Source organism: Hyaena hyaena, unplaced genomic scaffold (genome assembly GCF_003009895.1).
Source record: "Hyaena hyaena isolate Hyena2069 unplaced genomic scaffold, ASM300989v1 scaffold_1216, whole genome shotgun sequence".
NCBI lineage: Eukaryota > Metazoa > Chordata > Mammalia > Carnivora > Hyaenidae > Hyaena > Hyaena hyaena.
In genome coordinates this window covers 373,469-388,897 of record NW_024081852.1, presented here as the reverse complement: position 1 = coordinate 388,897, position 15,429 = coordinate 373,469, and the positions used below count along the sequence as shown (strand labels likewise).

At 47.3% G+C, this 15,429-nt stretch overlaps 1 protein-coding gene across 1 annotated transcript in view; it reads left to right on the top strand.

Annotated features, from left to right (window-relative positions):
* UCK2 (uridine-cytidine kinase 2) overlaps positions 1 to 15,429 on the top strand; it is a gene marked incomplete at its 5' end in the record, with an annotated part of 104,806 nt that overhangs the window by 74,532 nt on the left and 14,845 nt on the right. Inside the window, 2 exons of the mRNA XM_039222933.1 lie at positions 12,227 to 12,386; positions 13,210 to 13,306. Coding sequence (XP_039078864.1) covers positions 12,227 to 12,386; positions 13,210 to 13,306 — 257 coding nt within the window. The remainder of the gene's footprint in view (positions 1 to 12,226; positions 12,387 to 13,209; positions 13,307 to 15,429) is intronic.

Genomic DNA, 15,429 nt, shown 5'->3' with positions numbered 1-15,429 from the left:
GAGAGAGAGAGAGAGAGAGAGAGAGAGAGAGTGTGTGTGTGTGTGTGTGTGTGTGGTGCCTTTTGTGCTTACGGGACACAAAAGACACATCCACAAATTCCATAATCAGGCTCAGAATCAGCCAAAGGAGGCTGAAATCAGTCATTGTTTTGTACTGAATCATTTTAATCCAGTTGTGATGCCTGGTTGCCGCTTGAGTTACAAGCACAGCCCTGTCTTGCCTGATGTTTGGCCTTTGTTTGGTGGCAGCTGTCAGCCAGGCTGTGGAGAAAACGAGCACTTGGGCCTTACGTGAGGGGTATGGGTGCCCCCCCTCCTCGCCTTTTTTCCTTTAAAATGGTGTCAAAGAAGGGATTTTCAGCTTTGACCAATTTGCCTTCCAGATTTCCCCGTCGTGTTTACCCGTATTCTCTACATGGTTGTAGCCCTGGCTTGCACACCAGTCTGTATGCTCTTTCCCACGTACACACTGACTCTCCTATTCCAGCAACCTTCGCCGATCTCACTGTAAGTTCGATACCCGGTAAGAGGGTAGGAATGTCATGATCCTTTCTCTGTGCTGTTTTCTGAAGGGGGCTCGCCAGTTCATAACGTGCCAGTGTGGGTGCACCTGTTTTCACGTGGCGAGATTTTCAAGAGTTTGATCACTTCTGCTCGAAAATACCCGTATGGGCTCAGCTTTTCCCCACAGCATCAGTCTGGCCTCCTTTGGCTTGTACTTAAATACCATTTTCTCCCAAAGAATGAATCATAAGGGATCAGAAGTGATTTGTCTTGCCCTCTTGCTGGTAAAATATTTATTAGAAAAATTAACTTTTTTTAAATGTTTTACTTGTTGAGAGCACATGCACGCGGGGGAGGAGCAAAGGGAGGGGGCAGGGGATTCAAAGCAGGCTCTGAACCTACAGCAGAGAGCCTGACACAGGGCTCAAACTCATGAACCCTGAAATCATGACCTGAGCCAAAGTCCGATGCTTAACCGACTGAGCCACCCAGATGCCCCAGAAATATTAACTTCTAAGGAAGCCTGTGCTTTGCGGAGCTTGCAGGGAGTAAATTGCAGAGCCTTGCTGAGAGCATTGTGCTTCTGACAGCTCCTGTTGTGATTTTTGTTGGCACTATACCTGTGTGTAGGGTCATCGTGGCGCTTGGGAAGAGAAGAGGTTTCTACCTCTCGCTTGGCGTGGCAAGGCAGCGTGTGTGTAGTTAAGAGCGCGCATCCTGAGGGCAGCCTGCCTGAGATTGGAGCCTGAAGACTGGCCCAGCTGGTTTCCTAGCTGTATGATCTTAAGCTAGTTGTGTAATCTGCCTACCCTGAGCCCCTTGGCTGCTATGTAATGATAATAATGAGACCACTTGCTCTCTGAGCCTGGTTTGAGGATTAGATAAGGGAGCATCTGTAACGTCCTTGAAACAGTTGCTGGCATTTGGTGCGTTTTGTGTAACTCTTTTAACAGTTAGTTTAAGAGCTTATCTCTCCCAGTTGATTCTAAAGCATTTAAGTGGATAGTAAGTGCTTGTTGACGGGACTTTTTCAGTAAGAGCTCATGACTTAGGGAGAGCAGGGCCAGCCATGTCATTTTATGAACCCAGAAGTGAGTCCTTAAAACGAGTCTTTCCTAAGAATGGAGCTTAAGGAGGTGGACAATGTACCGGAATGTCTTGGGAACATGTTTATTTTGGTGACTGTTGATCAACCAGAATTTTTCTCATGCAGTCCAACAGCTGGGTTTCTTCTAGGCTAAGCTACCTTTGCAGCACCAGCCTAGGGATCGGGAATGAAAACTGAGAGCTTCTATTGTGGAGAATTCCTTACCCGGTACTGTTTATAATTTGGGTTTCCCCCTCCTGGGTCTGGCTTCCTCTGTGGATAGCTCAGCCTGCAGCACAAGCAAGTACTGAAAAGCGGGGAGATGTTGAATTCCGCCCTGGACATTAGGGCAAATACATAGAGGCTGGCAGGTGGCAGAGAGGTGCCCAGTGGCCTGGGGACATTGGTCAGGCAAGTGGTCCTCACCCCACCTTCTAAAACTGACTTGGACTTGGGTGATGAGATATTTGTGGCTGCTGTGGTGAATACGGCAGCCTCATGGCCCAGGATGTGAGGATTATCTCAGCTTTCTGGAGAACATTGACGCTGAGATTTACTGGGTATCTGGGGGTGGACACCAGTATTAGGGTCATTTCACTTGAAGATGACAACCATAAATGACAGTGTTTAAACGAGATAATTGGTCTCCTCCTCCATTCTCTCTCAGTTCTATGATCATTTGAGTCTGAGACTCCTTTATTTAGCTGCTCTATTACCTGCAGTCGACATGATATCAGTGCTACAAAGTGGCTGCTTATGCTCCAGCTGTCCAGTCTTCAGTCTTCATTCCAGCCAATGGGAAGGAGAGTCCAGAGGGACCAGAGGAATTTAAAGGAGATTCCAGGAAGCTGCCGCTTCACACTTCTGCTCATCGAATTGGTTAGAACTTAGCACAGTCACCCAAGAGCTGCAAGGGAGACTGGGAAGCGGGGCCATGTGCCCAGCTAAAACTCAGGGACTGAGATTTGGGTGCTCAGCTTACCTGGTCTCTGCCAGGGTGCGTTATGTCCTTTAGGATGGAATGGAGGCTGGTGTGAAGAATGAGCAGGGCATATTAGGCTTTTAGAAACTCCAGCTCTGAAGGAAAAAGGGGTCTGCTTGATGAATTCAGACATTTTCTTTGGTATCCGTGACGCACATTCGAGCGAGCCCCCCACCACCAAGTAAGTCCTGCCAGGCTCTGGGAGTAAAAGCTGAGTCACAGATGGTCTCTTTGCTCCAAGGGTGTACGTTACTGGATTGACCTGTGGCTGCTTTTTGGTATCTTAGACTCTTATTACACAGCAATTCAGTGAGTTTCTGATTTAGGGGTGTGTGTTGGGGGGGGGTAGAGGGGTTGTAGTAATTGTATTATTGCTGTCAGAACCCACTTGGAGCACATGGGTGCTATGACCATCCAAGACTCCAAGACTAGACGGCCTTACGGATATTACCAGGGAATGTTGAGGAACCCCTCCCTGTTGCTACTATGCAGTCTTTGATTGGGAATCAAATCAGCATGTTTGAGCTGTGTTTTCTCTTATCCAGGCCAAATCCCTGGGGTTTTTGGTTTTCTCTTGCCTGTAAATTAGAGCTTCAGCACTGTGTGCGGAGAAACCCCGGCCCCCAAAGGAGTGAGGTCATGTCTGAGGGCCCAGCTGGGCACCATATGAATTAGCAGTGTGTTTCTGACTTCATGACAGTGACAGAATGCTGCCGTCTAGAGTAATTGGGGTGACTTGCAAACAGTCCCCGAGTGAAGGAGCTGGAGGGGGTCCCGTTGCTTGTAGAGGCTCGCAAGCATCTGGCCTTCTTGCCCTATTAGCTCATAACAGCGGCAAGTTCAAGGCAGGTGTTAACTGCTGCCCACAACCCATTTGGTTTTTTTGTTTTTTTTTAATGTTTTATTTATTTCTAGGAGAGAGAGAGACAGCGTGAGCAGGGGAGGGTCAGAGAGAGAGGGAGTCACAGACTGAAACAGGCTCCAGGCTCTGAGCTGGCAGTCAGCACAGAGCCCGACGCGGGGCCCGAACCCACGAACCGCGAGATCATGACCTGAGCGAAAGTCGGACGCTTAACCGACTAAGCCACCCAGGCGCCCCGTCCACAACCCATTTGTAAGGCTGGGACGAAAGGGGTCAACCCCCTTCACCCGGAGCTGGCTGGCCCTTTTAAGCCCTGCGCTGGGTGGTTACTAGGCTTTTCTTCATCTCAGCAGCCCTCTGTCTGATTCTGAAGCAGCTTACCGAGAGTGAGACAGGCACCTTGATGGGACTCCTAAATGCAGGGCAGCCTGTCCCTTTGCTTGTGTTCCCTCAGGTTGCCCATGTGAAATCCCAGCCCATTCCTCTAAGGGAAGTCTCCAGCCTGAAGACGCATCCAATCTTGGCATCCTGGGTGGTCCCCGTACCCATGCATGACAGATGGGTTCTGTCAGCCATAATACAGTTACAACCACCCCTCCGTCACCATCTCACACACACACACACACACACACACACACACACACACAAATATCTAAATCAGAAACTCACTAACTCCTTGGGGCTGGGTTAACGTTACCCTGAGCCTTCTGGCCGGGCTCCCTCCACCTTCTCAGCAGCTAAGTGTCGAGATGGAGAGTTCTTGCCAAAGAAGCTACAGTTGTCCCCTGTTTGGTCGGTTTGTTTTACTTATTCGGCAGTATCAGAACTGGACAGGAGACCTGAAGGACTAGATGTGTGTGTATGTGTGTTGAACGCACACACACTAGAAATAGCAGAGTTAGATGGTGCCTGGGCTGTCAGAGCCACCTTCTTCGCAGGAATCCTTTTTAGAGAAATAAGACCTCCCGTAGCAGCGCAGGAAGCTGTGACCACCCAGCTGGGCCCGGCCGGCTGGAAGGGAGTGTTGCCGGCTTGACCCCGGGGCTTGCCGAGTGGGAAGTCTGCCTCTCTGAGGAAAGAGTCTAGCACTCCATTTGCATCTGGTGGACTGGCCTGCTCAAGCAAGTCCAATGTTGGCACACTCTCAGAATTACACAGCCTTCGGGCTCTCCTAGTTCCTGGCTTCGAAACAGCTACGTTGTTTTGCACAGCCTCCAGGTTTAGGGTCCAGATATCTGGAACAGTTGTGTGCGAATGTGGTTTTGGCTTCTTTTCGATACACGTATCCGTTGCCTGCCTTCAGTTATCCGAAATTCTATGAGATTCACCATTATGTGGACTTGAGTGAGACAGTGGGACAGCACCGTCTTCTGTTTCTGACCAGTTCCCTGCCCCCATCACTGTTCTCTGAAGGTAGAATATGTACATTTATGGAGAGTATCAGTATTGGGGCTTATGTTCTGGAGTAGTGAGAAGAATTGGGTATTTGAGGTTAGGAGACCTGAAGTTTGAGATTCAGCTCTGTGACCTTGAGCAAGCCATTTAGCTTGATTGGTTTCCCTAAGCTTCAGGTTCCTCATTAGATTGAAAAAAGAGAGAGAGATAAATGGGGATGAGGTCTTCAAAAGGCCATTCCCAAGTGAAGAAATTGTAAATCCCCTTCACTGATTATTATATAAATAAATATATATTCCTCCCCCAACCCCTTCTCTAAAGAAAACCTCATGTTGGCCTTTACTTTGTATTCAGACAGCAACCCACAGCACTAGCTGCCTTCTTCCCCTTTAAAATAATATGCTAGAAATGGCAGGAACGGAATATATTCTGGACCCATTGCACTGAATCTGGAGAGACCATGGAAAATTAAGGTCAGCTCTGGCTCCAGTGGCCAGATCTGTTTGCCTGAGAGGTGCCAGCCAGGAAGAGGGTGAGATCTGGTGGATTAGACCAGTTGGGTAGATTGAGTCCTGACTCCACTCCCCATGCCCTGGGCAAGTCATGTAACCTGCTGATGTAGAGAATGTTGGAGTTCGGAGCCAATGTCCAGGAAAGAATTCTTGAAGACGCCTTTGGTGCAAAAAGGTGGTTTTATTAAACCATGGGACAGGACCCATGGGTAGGAAGAGCTTCCTCAGGATTGTGAGGAGTGGCTGATTGTATACTTGGGATCAGGGGGAGGTAAAGGCAAGGGAAAGTTTCCAGAAGGACTTTCATACGCTAAAGAAGACTCACTGGATCCTGGAGGACTAGCAGTTGTCAGGCTGAGATGGTTTCTTCCTCTAGCAAAGCGTTACCATTAAGACACTTGGGAGTTCCTTGAGGAATGTTAACACTCTGCCTGTCTCAAGTATTTGTCAGTGGCCTGCAGTTTATAAGAAAATTTAATTTTAGCTGCCATTTCCTTCTGCCTTTGTTTCCCACGTATCTTCACATTGGTGGAGGGCATGTGATGATAATTTCTATCACATAGGGTTGTAATAAGAGACTGTATCCAAATACTGAGCCGAGTACCAGTTAAGAAGAAACTGCCCATTTTGCTCTTGTTCTAATAATAATAATAATGATTGTGGTAACGTACACATTTCATACAATTTACCACCTTAGCCGTATTAGTATTAGTGTAGTCACATCTATGGGCAACGCAGCTCCAGAAATTTTCCTCCTCTAAAAGTGAAACTGTATCCATTGAACACCCAACTTCCCAATTCCCCCTCCCCTCAGCCCCTGGCATCTTCTCTTCTACTTAGTTTCTGTGAATTTGACTACTCTAGATTAGATACCTCCTGGAAGTGGAATCCTGCAGTATTTTGTCTTTCTGTGACTATAATGAAATAAATGTTAGCCCATCGCAGGGATTGTGTCCTCGCCCACCTTTAGCTTTTGTAAGCTCATGACGCCTGCCTTCGCCAACGCTCGTCTTTAACGAATTACTCCTTTTTTGAGGGGATGTGACACCTCGCAGTTCATTTCATCCTGCTGGAGAAGGCAGGGTTAGGGGAAAGGGATATTAAAGCCAAAGAGATATAAAGAGGACATTAAATAAGCCAAAGACCACTCACTCCTGGCAAAGTGGAGCCTCCTCTGTAGGGCTCCCACCTCCTGATTGTGTGAAAATCCAAACCTGTCCATGAGTAGAGGAAAATGAACTCATGTGTCCCTGTTGTCCCTGAATCCACAGCTGTCTAGGTTTTTTAGGGTCCATTTAAAAAATTTTTAATTTATTTTTGAGAGAGAGAGACAGCATGAGTGGGGGAGGGACAGGACAGAGAGAGAGAAGGAGACACAGAACCCAAAGCAGGTTCCAGGCTCTGAGCTGTCAGCACACAGCCTGACACGGGGCTCAAAGTCATGAACTGCAAAATCGTGACCTAAGCCCAAGTCACACCTTAACTGACTGAGCTACCCAGGTGCCTCTCTAAGGTCCATTTTTAACAAATTCCAGAAGGAAGAAAATACAGTAAAACCTTGGATTGCGAGTAACTTGTTCTGTGAGTGTTTTCTGCAAGTCCAGCAAACATTTCTAATAATCTGTAAATTTTTTTATTCATTTTGAGAGAGAGAGAGAGAGAGTGCAAGCAGGGGAGGGGCAGAGAGAGCATCCGAAACAGTCTCCACATTGTCAGCACAGAGCCCAATGTGGGGCTCGAACTCCCAAACTGTGAGATTATGACCTGAGCTGAAATCAATGAGTCGGATGCTTAACCAACTGAGCCACACAGACAGGTGCCCCAACATTTCTCATAAACTTTAACTTGATAAACAAGAGATGTCTTGCAATACGAGTCGTACATGATGCCAAATGTCACATGATCCCAGCTGACCCAATGGTTCTCGAAATTTGCTTTGATATTCAAGTGCTTTGGATGACATGCATGTTTCCAGAATGAATTACGTTTGCCAACCAAGGTTTTACTGTACTAGGAGAATCTAGATTAACCTTGAAGCAAGTGTTTCTTTGCTGGTTCGTGCAGTGATGTTTAGGATTTTTGCCTTGGGACTTCTGACTACCTTTTAGGCTGAGGGAAACAAGGAATTAGGATTGTAGACACACCTTCTCACCAGCTTCCCATATTCGTGAAGGATAGCACTTGTGACTATATTGTGGTTGTGATGGAGCACTTGGCCTAGGGTCTGACTTAAATAGACAGTTCTAGGCGGTGGTGGTGGTTGATAAGAAATTGTTATAAACACTAGCTTTTGAGATGTGCTCATTAACCTGATTTTATTGGGGTCATATGCATTTGTTGTAGGTTGTACCTGGGTTAAGGGAAATGATTGTTTACCTGTAAAATTAGGCAGTGTAACTTTATATATAGTCTTTTTTTGGTAGTAGAGAGATAACTTCATATTTTAAAAAACACTTAGTAGGTTTTAACTATAAATAAAAAATACCATGATTTGAATAACTGGATATGTTAAATATATCTGGTCCCATGAGGCCCACTTTTCATTTTTGTTCTTTGGACTTCCAGGAGTAATTCTATCTACTAATAAAAACTACAGGTGTAGGGGCGACTGGGTTTCTCAGTTGGTTAAGCGTCTGGCTTCAGTTCAGGTCATGATCTCGTGGTTCATGAGTTTGAGGCCCGCATTGGACTCTGTGCTGACAGCTCAGCCTGGAGCCTGCTTCGGATTCTGTGTTTCCCTCTCTCTCTGCTCCTTCCCTACTCATGCTCTGTCTCTCTCTGTTTCTCAAAAATAAATAAACGTTAAAAAAAATTGGAAAAAAAAAAAAAAAGCTGCAGGTGTAGACCCTCATCCCCAGTAGCCTTAGGATGTAAGAACCAGACGGAACTTAGGGAAAGGAAATTACGGGCTTATTCCTGTCTAAAAACATATAGCTTATAATTGTATAGAGCCTTTGGTTCTCCTGAGGTATTTTCATTTTTGAATCTCGCTTAAGTCACGTGTAAGTTTTACCTCTGTATGATTTGTTCTTTTTGCTGACATAGCTCCCTGTCCACAGATCTTGTTTTAAATGCTTTTCCATTAACATGCAAAAATGTCAGAAAAGTAAAGTAGTTCTCAGATAAGAGTTGTCAAAATATTGTTCCTCCAAAGATCCTTTTGTGTTTAAAAAAATTTTTTTTTAAGTATTTACTTATTTTTGAGAGGTGGGGGGAGGGACAGAGAGAGAGGGAGACACAGAAACCAAGGCAGGCTCCAGGCTCTGAGCTGTCAGCACAGAAGCTGATGCAGGGCTCAAACCCACGAACGGTGAGCCGAAGTCAGACGCTTAACCAACTGAGCTGCCCAGGCACCCCTAAAGATCTTTATTTGGTTGTGTGTCACGATTTGTCCAACAGGAAATATTGTGCAAAGCAGTTTCAGGTGGATTGACTAGTGCAACAGGAATGGCCGGTTTTCCTTAGGCTTGTACAAATCAAATGCACAGCTTATGAGAAATGTAACTTTTTATAGTTTCCCTCTTTTTCCTGTTAGAGCCAGTTGGTAAAATAAGTTCAGTAGTGAAGCTCCCGAGACCAAGCCCAAGAAATCTCTAACAACACTACTTTTCTCATCTCTTGTAATTAGGTCAGCCAGCTCCAGAAGGAGGCTTGGCTGTGGCTTGTAGGGGTTCTTTTTGTAATGTATACGTTCTTATTTTTATTTTTTTTTAATGTTTAAAAATTTTTTTTTTATTTTTGAAAGAGAGACAGAGACAGAGAGAGACAGGGCGTGAGTGGAGGAGGGCCAGAGAGACAGAGGGAGGGAGACACAGAGTCCAAAGCAGGCTCCAGACTCTGAGCTGTCAGCAGAGGGCCTGACATGGGGCTTGATCTCACAGGCAGCCAGATCATGACCTGAGCCGAAGTCTGACACTTAACTGACTAAGCCACCCAAGTGCCCCAACATTCTTATTTTATTTTATTTATTTTTTATTATTATTTTTTAAAATGTTTTATTTATTTCTAGGAGAGAGTGAGAGAGAGAGAGAGACAGCATGAGCAGGGGAGGGTCAGAGAGAGAGGGAGTCACAGACTCTGAAACAGGCTCCAGGCTCTGAGCCGGCAGTCAGCACAGAGCCCGACGCGGGGCTCGAACCCACGAACTGCAAGATCATGACCTAAGCGAAAGTCGGACGCTTAGCCGACTAAGCCACCCAGACGCCCCCCAGCATTCTTATTTTTAAATTAATCTTTGTATAAAATGAAAAAAAATGAGTTATTTGGTAAATACTGTCCTTCACTGTCTCATTCTTTTGAAATCACTTGTTTTTATGCTTTTCTTTTTATGAACTGTATATATTATTGGAGAGAAAAAGGTAGATATTAGGTTCTATCCAATTCCATTGCGTGTGAGGGAAGGGCTTCCCCCCATCAATAAGCAGTTCCGGGACACCAACAGGGTATCTGAGGAGTCACCTCAGCAAGTCTTTTTTAAATGTTTTAAAATGTTTGTTTGTTTGTTTGTTTAGAGAGGGAGTGCGTGAGCAGGGGAGGGGCAGAGAGTGGGAGAGAGAGAATCCCAAGCAGGCTCAGCACTGTCAGTGCAGAGCCTGACACAGGGCTCAGACTCACGAACTGTGAGATCATGACTTGACCTGACTTGAAATCAAGAGTCGGATGCTTAACCCACTGAGCCACCCAGGCGCCCCCTCACCTCAATAATTCCTACACTACCTGGAGACTGTCACGTCCCACAGGGTAAGGGCTCAGTCCTGCAAGGCCGCCCTCCACCCCCCTCTGCCCTGACCTTAGCCGAAACCAGGTCGCTCCTGTGCTCCTGGCTGACTGGCCACGGATGGGAGGTTCCAGCTGCCCCCTCCTTAGGTGTCATTAATTTGCTAGAGCCGCTCACAGAACCCAGGCATTGTACCTACAGGCTTACCAGTCTGTTATAAAAGGATGTCACAACAGCCAGGGGGAGGAGATGCTCACCTAGGGCAAGGTGTGGAGGAAGAGGAGTGCAGCTTTGGTGCTCTCCGAGAGTGCCCTCCTCCCCGCACCCCCACGTGTGTGGCATGACGGATTCTGTTGTTGGTGTTGGCCACTGATTCAGCCTCTCCCCTCCCTGGAGGTCGGGGTGGTGGGACCGAAAGGTTTAACCTGCTAATCGTGGGCTTGTTGTCCATCTGTCTCCCCCCACCCCCAGCCCTCATCCTTTGGTGCTTTCCAAAGGCTACCTCATTAACATAATTTAGACACTTGAGAGCTGCTGCTTAGGAAATTCAGGGGTTTTAGAATTTCCTCTGGAACTTCTAATTTCAGGAACTCTCTGCCAGAAATAGGACTATACACATAGTTCTTATTTCTTATTACCAGTCACAGTATCACAGGTAGATAGATACGAGTATTGCAAACCACACGGCAGGAAGCACGTAGGTTTGCGTTCCTTCTGGCTCCCACATTCTGAACTGGTATACCCCAGTGTTGTTTTAGGGGTTGGTGCTGTTTTGTGTCCCATGTCACTCCAGTCCGTAAGCAGTGACACACATCTGCGAAGGGACCCCCAGGCTTACTGTGACTGAACAAGTCTGTGGCTATGCACTAGAGCAAAAGTAACCCACTGAAGCGGGATGAAAGCCACGACCTTGGCCCTACTGCTAACTGGCCCCATTCTCTGGCTGCGGTTTCTGACTCTGCATGGACGCACTGTCACTTGATGGTCTGTTGAGTCATCAGCACATCCTCAGTGTGCTCTCTTTCCACTTTCTGCTGTCTCTTTTGTGTATCTATACCAGGGCACAAGCAGGGATAAATAAATCCGTGTTCGTTTTTATTAGTGGCTTTAGAAAGACTTTATGGAAGAGGAGGTAGACATGACTGCCCCCCAACTCTGCTACTGTCCCTGAAGGCACCCGAGAGTAGTAAGCTGTGTTTAGTGTGAGAAATAAGCCCACCGACCCAGTCAAAGAAGGGACGTGGAGCACAGTGAAACGAGGCTTCGGTCATCGTTCTTGCAAGAGCAGGTGTCTGAGGGATAGGCAGTTACAGCAGACCATTTATCTCCTAGCACGCAAGCCCCTCCCCTGGTTCCTCATTGGCTGAGCACTACAGAGGTTAAGCCTGACCCGGAAGTCCCCTGTGCCCATCCACACAAGGCAAAAAGCAGTCTGATTAGAACAAATGTACATTCCCTGAGGTGACCCAGAGACTTTCAGTCCCTGCTCCCTTTGTTCTTTGGGGCACGCTCATTGCAAAGCCTGTGAAAATAAGCTCACAAAAAGGAGAGGGGAAGAAGAAGCAGGAAGTGAAGGGTCTAAGGGTTGGATGCCCATTGTTGGCGGGGTTAGTATTTCCAATTTTTTGGAATATTTCCAATAGGTTGTCAACCTACTATTAACCAGACAGCACAGCTTTTTTTTTTTTTTTTTTTTTTTTTTTTGGTGTTTCTGAAAATGAATCACCTTCCTTACTCACATTGAGGAAAGGGAGGAAGAGACTTTGGGACCTCCAAACTTCCCTCTCAGCAGGCTCTCTTTCTCCTTTAGCCTTCTATTTTTTTTAATGTTTTTATTTGTCCCTGAGAGAGAGACAGTGTGAGCAGGAGAGGGGGAGAGAGGGAAGGAGACACAGAATCCGAAGCAGTCTCCAGGCTCTGAGCTAGCTGCCATTACGGAGCCCGATGCGGGGCTCATACCCACGAACCACAAGATCATGACCTGAGCCGAAGCTGGACACCCAACTGACTGAGCCACCCAGGCGCCCCTCTCCTTTAGCCTTCTAATCCATTGTACAAGATGGTAGCCTTTGGCGTCTTCCTTCCAGAAGCCCTTGCTTAGGGCATGTGCGTGAGGTCGTGACTCTGCATTCCCCTTTAATCCGTGGTGTTCCCTTCTCTCCTCCAGTCTTCCGTTTGTGCTAAGATCGTGCAGCTCCTGGGACAGAATGAGGTGGACTGTCGCCAGAAGCAGGTGGTCATCCTGAGCCAGGATAGCTTCTACCGCGTCCTCACTTCAGAGCAGAAGGCCAAAGCCCTGAAGGGCCAGTTCAACTTTGATCACCCGGGTGAGTCAGGAGTTGAAGGTGTACGTGTGCTGGGTCACCGAGGGAGTTGTTTAACTCTTGGAATCTGCTCTCCATCTATAAAATGGAGAATTAATAAATACCTTGCGGGGTTATGGTGGGGCTCATATTAATGAAGGAATTTTGAAACACATCACATAGTGCATGACTTTTTAAATAGTGACTGAATCTGCATCTGAACGAGGGTGACTCGTAGGAGGCTGTTGTTTGAGGTTGGCCAGACACAAGCTAGCACGAGCTAGTTCTTCTAGCTGGTTCTTCTGCGTCCTCTGATCTGATGCCCGTGTCACACCCTGCCCCCCACCTCGCCCCCTGCACCTGCACACATGTGCACGTGGTGTGCTGTGAAACTCACTGGCAGAAAGGACTGTGGAGGGTCCAGGGTGTCTGCCAGAGTGATTTTTGCCCTGATGGTCCGAGATCAGCCCACTGCCCTTTAGCTGGTTTGGGTTCTTGTAACTATTGGACTGAAAACCTGTTGCCTCCCCGAGTCGCAAGTATGCTTTCCAGGTTAATGTATGCCAGTTCCCAAAGCAGCAGGTGAACTCAGAGGAGAGATGGGTCTGAGGTCAAGGGTGGGAGAGAAAGGTAGAAAAAAGCAGTGTCTCAGAACTCATTCACGTGTTCTCATTCATGTGTTGAGTTACAGGGAGTTTGCCTTCTGCTTTGGGTAGGGATCTGGCTCTTTTGGGTGGGGTGTATGTCTCCTCTAGGGTGTGAGATACATACATGAAATATATGTGTGAGATGATAGGAGAAATCGTTTTAAAATCGAGCAACGTTTTGACAGTTTGATCTCCTTCAGATGCCTTTGACAATGAACTCATCTTCAAAACACTCAAAGAAATCACCGAAGGGAAAACAGTGCAGATTCCCGTGTATGACTTTGTCTCCCATTCCCGGTAAGTGAGCTGTCCCGGGCTGGGCGTGGTTCCTCGTAGGTCCCAGAGCGTCCCCGTTTGTCAGGCTGCGGCCAGCGTTGTTCCCTGTTCGGTGCCCACTGCAGCCTGTCTGTTAGCATGTGCTGCACGGCTTGGGGAGTTCACCCAGCGCTCCCTGGGACAGTCTGCTCATCACGATTTGCTAAGAACTCTGAAAGGACAAGTTCATGAGCTTGGGCTCAGGTGAGGGACTACGTATTTGTCCTGAATCACATCCCCGAGCCGTTGTTCCTGGAAGCAGATGTGAGGGGGCCAGCCAGAGGAAACAGGAAGAAGAACAAAGAACAGTGTTCTTTCTTCTCTCCTGGCTCCCTGGAAGTTCACCGTGCAGAGAGGTGTGAGGGCGCTGAGGTCATCAGAGATGAGACACTAAACTCTCAGGAGAGCTTCTCAGTCATGTCCCTTCCGCTGATCTGTGCTCGTCTTCCTGATTAGGAATGCAGGAGTGGCTTGACTTCCATCTCATCTTCCTTCCCTCTCCGTGCTTGCAGGGGGCTCCTGGACAGACCCCCCAAATTCCTTCAAGCCTCCAGAGACTGTCTGCTCACTCTGGACTTCCAGACAGACACTAAACTTCTGAATGTGTTTATCAGCCATAAGTAGTTGCTCCATATTCTGGGCTACTAATTGCTCAGTAAGTGTTGTTTTCAGCCCTTTGCTGTTTTTTTTTTTTTTTTTTTAATGTTTTATTTATTTCTAGGAGAGAGAGAGAGAGACAGCGTGAGCAGGGGAGGGTCAGAGAGAGAGGGGGTCACAGACCGAAACAGGCTCCAGGCTCTGAGCTGGCAGTCAGCACAGAGCCCGACGCGGGGCTCGAACCCACGAACCACGAGATCATGACCTAAGCGAAAGTCGGACGCTTAACTGACTAAGCCACCCAGGCGCCCTGAGCCCTTTGCTGTTTTGAAAGCTTCTCCCACCTGGCTATCATTCTACCTTCCTGACTCCTTTACTTCATTCTCTTCAGTGGAATTTTAAAATTTTTATTTATTTATTTTTAACATTTATTCATTTTTGACAGAGAGAGATGGTGCGTGAGTGAGCAGGGAAGGGACAGAGAGAGAGACCACACACACAGAATCCGAAGCAGGCTCCAGGCTCCGAGCTGTCAGCACAGAGCCTGACGTGGGGCTCGAGCCCATGAACCATGAGATCATGACCTGAGCCAAAGTCAGACGCTTAACCGTCTGAGCCATCCAGGAGCCCCTTGAGTGGAGGTTTTTTTTTCTTTTAATGGGAAATTAGATTTCATGCATCTTTGACTACCACACGTTTCTATACTTGTGTTTTTAAATTAAATTTATTTTATTTTTTTACTTGAAGTCCAAGTCAATTAACATATACTATATAATGTTCCAGGAATGGAATTTAGTGATTCATCCCCTACATATAACGCCCAGTGCTCATCCCAACAAGTGTCCTCCTTAATGGCTCTGGCCCAAGTAGCTCACGTCTCTAGCCAGCACCCTCCAGCAACCCTCCGTTCTCTGTATTTAACAGTCTCTTATGGTTTGTCTCCCTCTCTGTTTTTATATTATTTTTGCTTCCCTTTCCATTATGTTCCCCATCCCCTGCTTGTGTGCTCACGTTCTCTCTCTCTCTCTCTCTCTCTCTCAAAATGCGTTTGGTGGGTCGCCTGGGTGGCTCAGTCAGTTAAGCGTCTGACTTCGGGTCAGGTCATGATCTCACGGTTCGTGGGTTCGAGCCCCGCGTCGGGCTCTGTGCTGACAGCTCAGAGCCTGGAGCCTGCTTCAGATTCTGCGTCTCCCTCTCTCTCTGTCCCTCCCCTACTCACACTCTGTCTCTCTCTGCCTCTCTCTGTCTCAGTAATAAATAAAAACATTAAAAAAATGCATCTGGAGTTCTATCACTGTTCTAAGAGAGTCCCCTAAGAGTCCCCTAAGCTTACTCCCCTGGTCCTTTACTGGTGTCGCTTATGCCCCACATTCTGCCACTTTGGCATTGTTCTAACAGTGCCTGCTGTGGAATTTAGACAGGAACCCAAGGGTCTGAGCTAATAAGGAATCGAGGAGTGTTTATGGGAGGGAAGTTCAGTACATCCTCTGGGGTTGGCAGCTGCTGAC